A 12,563-nucleotide genomic window follows, 5' to 3' on the forward strand; every position below is an offset into this window, starting at 1 on the left:
ACTGGTCTGGGGGGACCGGTTGTAGCATGGCAGGTTACTTGTCCTGTATATATATGTTGTCTTTATGTGTGTGGGGAGCACGTTTGCAGGCTATAGCCTTCTGTGTACGTCTTTTGACGAAAATTGATAATCTAATCTAATCTAACCATAAAACTTGACGTAAAATATTGGATACATATAAATTACAAATTTCAAAAGAAAACTCACACAACACGCACACAAAATTTTTCACATTCAATTACACAATAATTAAACTATATAGCTATCATTTATATATAATAAAAACTCTAATCCATTTCATAGGTAGTTCCTGTGTTCGAATGGGGCAATTCTGAATGCTTTCCACAGTCCTCAATGGCCTTTTGAAGTGCAGCCATCCACAACTGCTTTTCTTCTGCAGTCTCGGGGACTGGTATAAGATCGTATGGTCGAACTGGAGTAATTAGAGTGAAACAAAACTCCCCACCAGACAGCTCCTTGCTGCCATGATCTAGCAAGCGAAAACCTTCTACTTCACTGCCAAGAAGGATCTCGCCAAGTGGAGAAGCATCCTGTTGAAGTATTCACCAGATAGCTTTACCCATCTTATACATGGTACCTACCATAGGATCAATGAAATACATTAATCTTCTATGGTCTAATACAAACCATCGTTTCTGAAATGGTGCTTTCTGCAATAAAAGGTTGTTTATACATCACAGTATATTAATGGTGTAGCAATGTACCTTCTTGTGAGCTTTACTGAGTGGAGGTGTCTTCAACAAATAACCATGTCTGTGGAAGTCTCGTGAAAGTCTTGAGTGAATCTACAAAGACATTTCAACCATAAGGTTGTCACCAATACAATGTCACCATAATAGAATAGGACAACTATATTTTCACCTCACACATAAGGTAAATTTGGGATAACTTCTGTGGATATTTTGCATTCTGTACAAGCAACATACATTTGTGTATTCTATCAAACAGTATGGTAGTACTGTTTAATTAGGGATTGCCCCGAAAATGATGCGTGCCACTTTTAAAAACCATCGTAGAAACATTTTACGTGACGAAAACTACCTTTACGGAATAATATTAGTCCATCTAACATCAAATACAGAAAACAAGAAAATACTTACCTGCCTGACCGCAGTTGCAAAGCTGGAGGCCAAACAAAGCAGTGCAAGGCCACCATTCTATTCCACAACAACAAACCCACTAGTGGCATGTGCCTTTTGGGATTCCGATGAGTGTGTGCCCTCTGTGCCTTGTCTTTCCTTTTACCTTCAATCACACTAGTCGTCTTCTTGATGCAATGAAACCATATCAAGGCATTAATTTTCCAATGCCTTCCTTGAACATAATTTAGATGCCACAAAATTATTTAAAGCACTTACACTTGGTAGATACATGTAACTTCACAATAGGTTCGAGCATACCAACCTACCATGGGGCATGTCACTATTTCATATTTTTACTGTGTTTGCATCATGAATATAGCTAGACCAATAATAAGGGGTGTGGTCATCATGATCGAGTAATAGATTATTAAGAGGTATGGTCCCCTTGCTCAAATTGTTATTAATCAACCAAGATAAGGCTGTATACCCTAATACAGCAGTCACCCTAATAGAACAGTCACACTTGTTTGAGAACATTTCTACATTCCTTCAGAGGGGTTAAGCCCCAAAATTGAGATACCCCAATATAGGAGTGATCGTGATATACTCCAATAAAACAATACCAATTTATAAACCACCACACCAACTGTTTCACCACTAGAGGGTACACAATTGGTAATATGGCCTCACTACTACCCCACACAGAATACCATAATTCACATTTTTACACAGAAACTTTTATCATGAAATTTTTTTGCATGAAAATAAACTATACGCTGTTATTTACAGTAGCCCGTCACAGCTTTAGCCCTGGATGTAGGAAGGACCTACAAAATGAAACTTGCATAACCACTGAAACTGTGCTCTCCATATGATGCGTAAATTATGACTGTCTTATTAAGTTCCTGTAATTTACTTTCTCTATTATTGCTGTACAGAATGACCTTCTGTTGTCACCACTAGTACTGCAGCTTCGGCTTCTATAGATAAAAATTGGGTGGATAACAGAAATTAATAAAAAAGATAAAAATTGGTGGATAACGGAGATGTAATAATTCACATTATATATTGCAGGGTTCTTGTGGAAGGTCCAGTTTAATTTCTGATTGTTCTATTAGAGTATCTTAAGTGTGCACCTATTACAATTATCATGTACATGATTTACTTCAGATTTACATATATTTCTGTTTATAATAAAGAGCTTGTGAGTCATGTGAGGCTGCAATATGTTATTGGACAAACCACTTATGGAAGCCATTTTTTGCATGCCTTAGTAAATTATGTGTTCTTAAATGATGATCAAAGCAGAACGAATAAAAATAAATAAACAATAAATTATTTCGAAGGTGCAAGTCAAAGCAATGGCTAGGAAGTTTTAGAACTATGTATGGGTGTCTTAGAACTTTGATTTTCAGTACGTGGAAAGATACATATCACATTCCACACTACTTGCTATAAGGGAGATCATCATTTGAGGTGCAACTTTAATCCTTACTTATTTAGCCAATATAAATAGCAATTACCAGTATGGAAATTATTGCACATCAGATGATATTACGTAATTCCTGCTTTATTTACACTTTAATCAATAATTCTGTATTGCCTACACACAGTAGGGAACTTATACCCACTGTGCCAATATTTGTTACATATTAACCAGGTGAAGTGCAAGCTGATAGAAGGTACACCAGATTTCCTAAACTGCTTCTAGAATTTAAAAGGTATCACCTTTGCCATCTGTCTGCCTAATCTGCATCTGTAATGAACACCAAGTTCCTCAATAAAATAAGACCTCAAATAAAGAATGAAGAAATTCCCACACAGGCAAATACCATGAAGCATTTTCTTAGTTGAAGTATAACAATGTGGTCAACAATCTTCTATTAAAATGCATCAAAGGGCCCAATCTGTTTAACATTGTATTCATTACAGTAGAGTCTCAGCTATTTGAACCCCAATGGTCTCATGCAACAGTAAAAGTGTTTAAATAGGTGAACTGTTTGGAGTGAAGATCACTTTGTTCAAACACTCTAATAGAACATACATTGCTACTTCTAAAAACCAGGTGCCCATGCAGTTAATACTATCCCATTCTACTAAATAGGTAATTAATCAATCATGTATATAATTTAGTTTATATTCATGCTATTGTTATTATCAATTCAGCTAGATAATTAGAGTGTACTTTGTAATCCATGAATCATATTATAATTTGGTAATTATATTGCTATGCACTGCTAAGGAAGCGTAACTCTAACAAACTACTTTAAACTGCATAGAAGTATCTTCTCAACTGTGTCTATTGTGTTTTCTCACGCAAATTGTTTAGGGAAAGCCACAAGGCTTCCCTTCATTTTTGTTTGTGTAAGTACGGGACACACCCCTCTATCCGAAGAAGCCTATTACACTTTTTTTTTTCAGTTGTATCATATAGCCCATTTGGAAAGTTATTTACAATGTGCTCTTTAACCTGTTTACTTTCAAAAATAGCAGCCTCAGCATAAAGCTTAGCTTCTTGAAAGCGCAATACAATGTTTACAAAACATTCATTTCACATATGCAGGCTGCTTTTGACACAAAACTCGCGTGAGCAAAATGACACAGACTCACTCACTTGCTTGCTCACTTACTCAACTCACTCATGCATGCACGCACACACTCACACACATTTTTTTCCAAAATAATTACAGTAAACAGGCACACACACCACAGCCAGCCAATGGTTGGATAAACAATAGTCTACTGTACTTTGTTACTGGACTTGTAGGATATCAAGGTGAAGTGTTGGCCACTCTACTCTACACCTGTGTGAGACTCAGGTGCTAGGAGTCAGTCAGGCAAATCTTCTGGGGCAAGACTAGAAACCCACATGAGGCTGCACCATGTCTCATAGGTGAAGGTGTGTGTACCCAAAGTCCCACCTGGACCTTCACCTAGACATGAACAGTTTGCTTCCCCAGTTTACACAAGGTACCCACCCATTGACGTTACACACATATTACACACACACACCACACGCACGCACGCACGCACGCACGCACGCACGCACGCACGCACGCACGCACGCACGCACGCACACAAAGTAGCTAGTATAACAACCCACCTCAATGTCAGGCATACGAGGATATCTCATCTTTAACAATTGTAGTCTAGCTTGACGGATAGCACAAAACCACTCAATCATTTCCTGTACACAATGGACACATAAACAACACAAACCATGTATGCCCTCACCTGTCCAGTATCTGCAAATACAAAATAATTACGTGTCTTCCCTTTGACTAATGCAGTCATCTGCATACCGTTAGGTCTACCTGATACACCGTTTAATGTTATATTGAGGTCTAATAGAGGTATACACTCTTTAGGCTTTGGATCCTATGATACAGCTACTAACAAGTGTCATATCACTAAGGGTTAAATACCTCTAGTTTTCTGTAATATCGTAATGTTTCCCCATCCAATAGGAAATACCTGCTGTTCCAACTGTTGCTGTCCTTTTTACGTTTGTGTAGAAAACCTTTCCGTTTACCTGTACATCACATAATTACGTCAACAAATCACAGGTGAAGATAGCTAAGGTAGTCACTTACCTGATACATAAGACCTTTCAACTGCACCATTTGTGGCATGCACAAATTCTTTACGTTCATATTTAGCTCTAATCCACTGCTCTCTGCACACCCTAGGTAGGTAGAGGACACATATTACATAATGTTCTCATACATGATTTGTACAATTCAAACCATCAACAATAATACGACACAACTCACTGGATAATATATTAAACTGTTTATCATGTGTACACAGTCAATAGCCAATTATTAGTTTGTCTTTTTTATGCTAGCTCTTGTGTGCTCACCTCATTACACTTTCACATGACCAACATAGACCCTTACAACAACAACTGCTAATACCATTACTAATTGTTTGTGTATGTACTGGACAATTTCGCCTTCATGGTTTACAAGTGATGATATGCAATTACAAGCCACTGAATAAATACTTATTTATACATGATTGTCACACGTTTTTTTTGTAACCACGATGCCCTAGGACTGCTTATGGAATATACAGATGCAAACATCATCGTGCCTCAGTATATATCAGTAAATTTATAAGTTTTTGCGGAATTACATATATATCCAGGCCGTGAATGTTAAATGAATCTTTTAACGTACTGTTGGCTAAACATGTCACCATTGTATCACAATGAATCTGGCAAATGAACATGTTGGTAGAAATGGAGTCGCGTTGAGTGATGGAGTTGCTGGTGGAGACTTAAAGCTGTAGAGACTTCACCACTAATTTTTTTTGTTGATACATCCTGTAGTTGGAAATTATGAGGAGTTAATTGTGATTCATGTCAATGGAGGGATTGCATGATGTATGGTCTCTATACTGATCAGCAAGCGACTCTGGATCAGGTGAGGGTTTCTTACAGCTTTTTCTTGGTAGCTTCTTTTCCTTCTATAATACTGTAAACGACAAAAGTTTGCAATGACTAAACTTAGGTGAATTTGGCAAGTCAAAGGAAATTCAGCCAAACTATATTTGCCAAATTAGCTAGTTTATATTGACTGTGTGGTAAATTAGCCAAATTTTTATCCATCAAACTGCTTCATGTGCACTTTAGCTGCATCAAAACTTTGTCGTTTATGCTTAAAGTTTTTTTTTTTCCCGGGCTAGATGGAATGCCCTTGCCACCACCCCTAGCACTGGCTGTCAAGTGCTGGACAGCTGGATAACACCAGCAACAGTAAAATAAACTACACAAGGGCATCAGCATTGAGCCCTCGTGTAGTTTATTACACGAGGCCTTGCGTTGATCTGGCCTCGTGTAATAAACTACACGAAGCCAGATCAACACAAGTAGGTATGGGACAATGTACAGAAGATCGATGTTCTCTCAGGCACATGATGGCAGACCTTAACAGTGAGAAGAAGCAAAGCCTACATCTCAACCAAAACAAGCATTTACTATAGTTCATATCCCATTTGTCTGCCAACATGGAAGCTAACTTCTTGTAAACTGTGGTAGCAGATGGCCCCATGCCACCACTAGCTGAAAACACCACAGGAGAAAAATATGCCCGTCGTTTATGCTTAAAGTAGCACATTGGTCAGGTGTCAGCATAGCTCTTCTCTGTGTGTGGTTTTTGTATGGTTTTTCTGTCACATCTTTGTCTGTACTGTTCCCTGCGTCTTCTTCTTCGTTTGTCTTCTTGGATTCAAACTTGGAGCGTTCAACTTTCCCTCTGTTGTCATTACTTGCATTCTCTCTTTTCCTCTTAGCATTTTTCGATCCCTCTTCTACACTATAACCTTTCTTCATGATTTATGCTGACAGCAATGTAATTTTATTGATAGCACCAAGTACATATTGCAAACATCAGTGTAATTTCATTGTGCGACAGAATTCATAAGTCACCCATGTTTTATTGTAATTTTTGGTGCATGAACAAACAAACGAACAAACAATAACATTAGACTTCCCACTAGTGTGGGTACTCACTCAGGTTCACCCCAATATAGGTCTCAATAAGAATGAATGAAATCATGAACTACATCATATCTATATTAGGAACCTCCTTGACATGGTCATTAAGACTCACAATATTGAGGGGATCTGTTTATGGCTGCAAAGCTCAGGGGCGTAGGGAGGGGGGTTCCGAGGGGTTCAGAAATCCCCCCTCTAAAATTTAGACTTCTAAGTTTACAGCATGCAGGACCCTAACATACCGACAAAATGAGTGAGTAATATAGTGTATGCATGGCACAGCACAACATTTGATAAAGCTTGCATTCATCTCTAGCTCAGGGAAGGATTTACAGAGGTAACATGAGCCCTCTTCAAAACTTGTTAAAAAGATCGATATACTCTAATAGAGAGTCACGTATAGCTATTCTAATAAAACATGCATGTGAACATCCATATCCATATATTAAGGAATTAGTAAAGTTTATCAGACATTCTAACATTGAATGCAAAACTGAGCATGCATGACCTTATACTGCTATAGCTTTGGTGTACAGTGTATAAAGATATAGAATTCCAATAATTTGATATGCAAAATGAATCCACTATGCTATGCAATGCATATTTTGTAGTTAATTATAATGTTTTGATTGTAAGTTATTAAATTTGTATCAATAGATTCATGGTTCCTATAGCTACCAGTGAGATAACTATCACTATATGTGTCTCTATGTGTTATGCTGTCTGTTTCTACTAGGTAGCTTTATCTAGTACTAGCTTCATCCCAAAGGCACTTATATGCTTTATAATTATTGTACTTTTTTGCATAAATATATAGCAATTTGCTGAGTTTTGATTCATTAAAATATTGAAAGTCTCTCAGCAGCTAGGGGCTGTGCCCCCAGACCCCTGCTTCTGGTAGCTCTATACTGCTCTTGGAACCCCCCTTCAAAAAATTCTGGCTACGTCTCTGAAGTTTGTAGTGGAAATTGTCTCATTCCAGCCAAGTTTTATGGTGTTAAAAACAAGAGGCTGCATCACACATGTGAAATTTCTCACTAGAAGATTTAAAGTAGAGAGGTGGTCTTTCTAAACTAAACTAAGAGCTACACACATTTGGTACAGGTAGCAGTTTGAAAACAATCAATGCTCTACTTGCAAAATATTAATGATAATTTTAAATAGTTTACAAAGAAGTGTAGTGACCACAAAATTGTAATATCCCGTCTCACAGGAAATCACCTCTAAACTTTGTAACCTCACAACTTCCCTGTCATAACCAGTTAGTTGCAGATCACAACCACATGGCAAGCATCAATGTCAACCATAAATTATTTTTATTCTTCCACCTACTCAACTGCTGTAAATATTTCTAGGTTAGCCAGAAACCATTAAATCTCATTCAGCTGATTTAATATTGACACTTTAGTATTTATATGGTGGAGTTTATAATTGTGTAAATTAGTGAATTACTAAAGAAAAATTCCAGATTATTTACTAGCTCTCACTGCATAGACACACATCTCAATCTTCCCATGCAGAACTGCACACGAGTTGAAATTCTGGGGACACTGACAGGGATTTAATTTAAAAGGTAAAAGTTATTATGAATACCACATTTGTGCTGCACCTTCAATAGTAGCTATACTCCAGTGGTGCAACAATCGATTTTGAAAATAGGAGCTGTAACAGCATTTTCGGGCATCAAGTGGTGGTCAAATTCACACAGATTTTTAGAACTAAGGTAATAAACACCGCGGTGTTTAACCAAGTGAATACAGTACATAAAGTTTTTAAAGCGTCCAGGTATGCTCTGAATCACTCAAAAATAGTTTAACAAACAAAGTGTCCTTTGGTTTTTTGCTGTTACACATTATACGTAATAATAATATATTGATTGAAACTGGGTAGGGTCATCCTGTCAGACCCAGTCTGCCCCCTCTATAGAATATCCAACAGATTAAATCAAACGTGAAAGTAACACATTTGACTATTAGAAGTGTAATAGAGTAACAGGTCATAGTCTAGTCTACAGCTGCCACACACACTGGCATACATGGAAGTTAATTTATCGTAAGGTGTGTTGAGTTTGTATTGTACATATACACAAAGTTAGTGTTTTGTTGTCTGTAAACTTACATGAAACCACACCCACTGAGCTACCTGTTTACATGCTAGTGGAGCACCCAAAATGCACCTCTTAGTACGTGCCTGGGTTTTAATTAATTCAGGTCACATCCGACTCAAATCCTGGGTGAACAGTAGTAACCCAGTTTCAACATTTACATTATGGAAAGACAAATCATGTTTTAAAAATCAGCTGGACAAAATCTGCTGCTCAAAATCATGAAAATGTTTTGCCAAGAGAGTTGGAGCCATAATTGCACAAGTGACAAGTATTCCAACCAATTGAATACATGAGACATAGCAATTTACAGTTGGTAGAACAAAGGACATTCATTGACCATTCTCAATAATTGTTGTGTACACAAAATATGGAAGCTCACTAGCTGGGGGTAAACTGATACCTCACAAGTTAGACTACATGGTGACTTACAGGCTGTCTGTTGGCACTGGCTTCTTCCAACATACTGGAACTGACTCCTCTAAACGTTTGTTAACTGCAGTGTTGCCATTATCCTTCATTACCTGTGGAAATCAGTAGTAATGAGGTAGTGTACATTTGAGTGCTTGTTTATGTTACACACACACACACACACCACACACGCATACGTGCACGTACACACGCGTTCACTGTAACCCATCACATAATAATGAACTACACAGCAAAGATGAATGTACTATGTAGTAAATATTAAATTTTAACCATGGGAGATGAATTTATCATTTACAGCATTCTTGGTATCAGCCATGTTGTCTGTAAAAATCAGGTATACATTTATTGTATTATTCATTACTATTCATAGATATTCACTTAATAATTTGTAATGGCTTTTACTTTGATAGGTAGAGAGTGAAACTTTATGTCACATGTTATGTAGACCACACCGTACTCACCAATACAACTACACATTACAACAATTATGGGTGCTGTATCTTATGTACTACATGTGTCATGTTACAACACGAAATGTGTGTACTTGATTGAGTGAGCCATTAAAATTGACAAAATTACAACAACAAAAATGCCTTCTGAATAGAAAATCATGTCAAGGTCCTTGCTAGCACATGATCACAGCTTACACATATTACACAATCACTACGACATTACATAGTTACACATATAACACCCTATACAGTACATGACACACAGTATCAAATACCCTGCTGTGTATACACCATATAGATCATCATGTACATTCTGTTCTGCATTGTGACTTTGCCACAGAGACCAGTTACAGTAGTAGCAACTAAGGCAAGTGATTCCCTCACTGTACATACCCATACATGGTATCTTATGTACAGTATCGTGTTAGCATGATACCATACCAATGTATACAATAAGCCATACAACAATGAAACATGTAGTATTGTCCTTAGTGGTAAGTATGAGGAGATAAACTTCTTGGAATTAATGTAGTGGTAATCCTTCAGGTGTGTAATTGTACAGCACTTATTGTTAGGTTTACACCTGTGAAGTAGTACACCATCATGGTTAATAACAAGTTTGATTTGATCTTTAACTCATGCAGACATTACCCACTACTGAATTATCAACCATCAATGGTTTTTGCATTCTTAATGAGCTACGTCCACTAGTTATCAAATTGTTACTGCCAACCTGAACATCCACATTTTGTTAGCTATAACACACAACAAGATATTGTGGCAGAAGAAAAGGCTGACAAATTATACCGATTTGTCGAATCTGCCAACTTTTAATTTGTTAAACTTTTGGACAAGCCTCTAAAAGTGATTTCACGATTTTTGTCAACATTTAATTATTTTGTCAAAGCCGGCAGATTCCTCAACCTTTCTTTCTGTCAACATTTCCTGTCACACAGTATGTGGCAAATAATAAAAGGCTAAAATTTGGCACATTTCATACACAGATAACAAGGAATTTGATAGGACACACTGGCTATGAACATAGATGTGTAATTTCACTGCCTCTACTGCATCTTGACAGTGCTAAAAATTTACACTTAGTATTTTAAATCTCTAACTTGGTTTTTATTTGGTGATTTTCTGGATCTCATCAGCGCCTGCATCTTTTTTCACTGCTACACGTATTTCCCCAATTTTTACAGATTTAACCATTATTAGTCTGAATAACAAAATAATGAACATGCACAGGTTGGATTTTCAAGACTGCCACACCCTTACGGTAGTTACCTTGTGCACTGTAGAGTGCCAAGTATTGCATATTGGATTGTCAGTGAGCCCCTCCAACAATATAACATTTACAGAATTTTGCAAACAAAAGGTTAAACCATAGATACTAGAGCATAATGGATTGGAAACGCAATACATTTTACGGTTACGGGCTCGATACGGTCACGTGATGACATTTACGGGGCACAGCAGCATTTTCAATAGGCACAATACATTTTTGTCGAATTCGCCCAGAGTTTTCTCGAAAACAGGTGGCTTGTTCAATTCGTTTATACTTTTTTTAGCACTCTCGAAGGTATGAACTTTTCTTTAGTATAGCATGTATCGCTAGACTCATTTTCACAAAACCAGGAAAACCCCCACAGCCACTACCGTCATATAGCCATTTTTCGCTTCGTTTACGGAAAGTAACTGCCGTACAGTGCTAAAAATAATTATTTTGTATTCATTATTATGTGGCGAAACTGTTCAGCACTTCTAAAACTTCGTATGTAATACGCCCTATGCACTAAAACCCCCACACTAGTTTTTGAACACAAATTTTGCGTTCCTTCCTGACACCTTTGGTTGTACGAAACAACTAACCTTCAGTTACAAACCAATAAATAGCTGAATCCTTTAGCAATGATTTAACGCTTTATAAAACCTGTAATAGTAGTCTCAGCATTAAGAACAACTGCAGTTTGTACACTTGGTAACGTTGCCATAAATCACGTGACCGTATCGAGCCCGTAACCGTAAAATGTATTGCGTTTCCAATCCATTATGTATTCTAGTATCTATGGTTAAACTGACTATAGGCATGTCAATCACACATCTTGTGGTCGTCAGTCTTGAGTGCAACCATGATGTTACTATGTGGAGCTGACTATACATTAGAAATGGACCAATATCTTGGATATAGCCTAGCTTAAATTTTGCATAGTGTGATAATGTTAATGACCCACTTGCACTCCAGTTTGGGACTTTCTGATAAGAAACAGAAAATCACCAAATAGTGGCCTAAGACAAAGTCAAGGCTATAATAATATGATGGTTTGTTTTATTCATAATGAATGCCCTAATATTACCTATTGAGCAATGAAACTAACAATGAAAGATTAGCACATGTTCAACACCATAATATCATAGTGTTGATGACTATGCTTCACTACTAGGTAGGTAGGTAGGTGTCACGCCCCCCAGACATAAACGACACGCCCAACTAACGCGTAGGACTAAAACCAGTAAAGAAAACGCTGACTGTGCCAGCTAGGGTCAGCTAAATGTTGATCAAACTCTACACGAAAGTAATGTATACACACACACACACACATACCTGTACGTCAGCATCTTTCCAATCGTCTAATTGAACAGATTTTATCTTTGATATGTGGGCGCCAAGGCTTCGATGTATGCCGCTACAATCCCAGCACACGAATGCTCCGAATGTAATGGCGGCCCAGTCTGGGTCTGTGTTTGTAACACACAGAAGCTCAAATGAAAGCAAAAATGTTAGTGTTTACACGCTCACCTTTCTTACCGCAGTCGGCACAATAACCGTTGCCATTCTGCCTCATTAACTCGAGTACTTCTCTTTTATTGATTTCAGACATAACTTACGATCATATTTACTTATAATCTAAGTGTGATAAGTGAAGAGGCTAACAGAACATCACTGTGACGTCACCGCTGATCTAATTACT

General features: G+C 37.5%; 1 protein-coding gene across 1 annotated transcript; it reads right to left on the reverse strand.

The window, feature by feature from the left end:
* Positions 1 to 123: 123 nt before the first annotated feature.
* LOC136251213 (arf-GAP with dual PH domain-containing protein 1-like) lies at positions 124 to 12,563 on the reverse strand. Its single transcript, XM_066043626.1, has 10 exons — positions 12,392 to 12,563; positions 12,197 to 12,330; positions 9,140 to 9,231; positions 4,697 to 4,788; positions 4,529 to 4,635; positions 4,338 to 4,481; positions 4,207 to 4,290; positions 726 to 806; positions 603 to 671; positions 124 to 551 (listed from the first exon to the last, which is right to left on the reverse strand). Exons 1-10 carry the CDS (start codon positions 12,471 to 12,473, stop codon positions 288 to 290), a joined length of 1,149 nt encoding a protein of 382 aa, XP_065899698.1. The 5' UTR covers positions 12,474 to 12,563; the 3' UTR covers positions 124 to 287.

This window comes from Dysidea avara, chromosome 3, assembly GCF_963678975.1.
Source record: "Dysidea avara chromosome 3, odDysAvar1.4, whole genome shotgun sequence".
Taxonomy (NCBI): Eukaryota; Metazoa; Porifera; class Demospongiae; order Dictyoceratida; family Dysideidae; genus Dysidea; species Dysidea avara.

Excerpts from the sequence above, each read along its gene's own strand:
- LOC136251213 (XM_066043626.1), bottom strand. The coding sequence starts at position 12,473 with ATGTCTGAAATCAATAAAAGAGAAGTACTCGAGTTAATGAGGCAGAAT. Across the intron at positions 4,789-9,139 it reads CCAGTGCCAACAGACAGCCT|GGTGTGCAGAGAGCAGTGGA; the intron begins GTAAGTCACCAT and ends CTACCTACCTAG. Across the intron at positions 4,482-4,528 it reads GATATTACAGAAAACTAGAG|GATCCAAAGCCTAAAGAGTG; the intron begins GTATTTAACCCT and ends GCTGTATCATAG.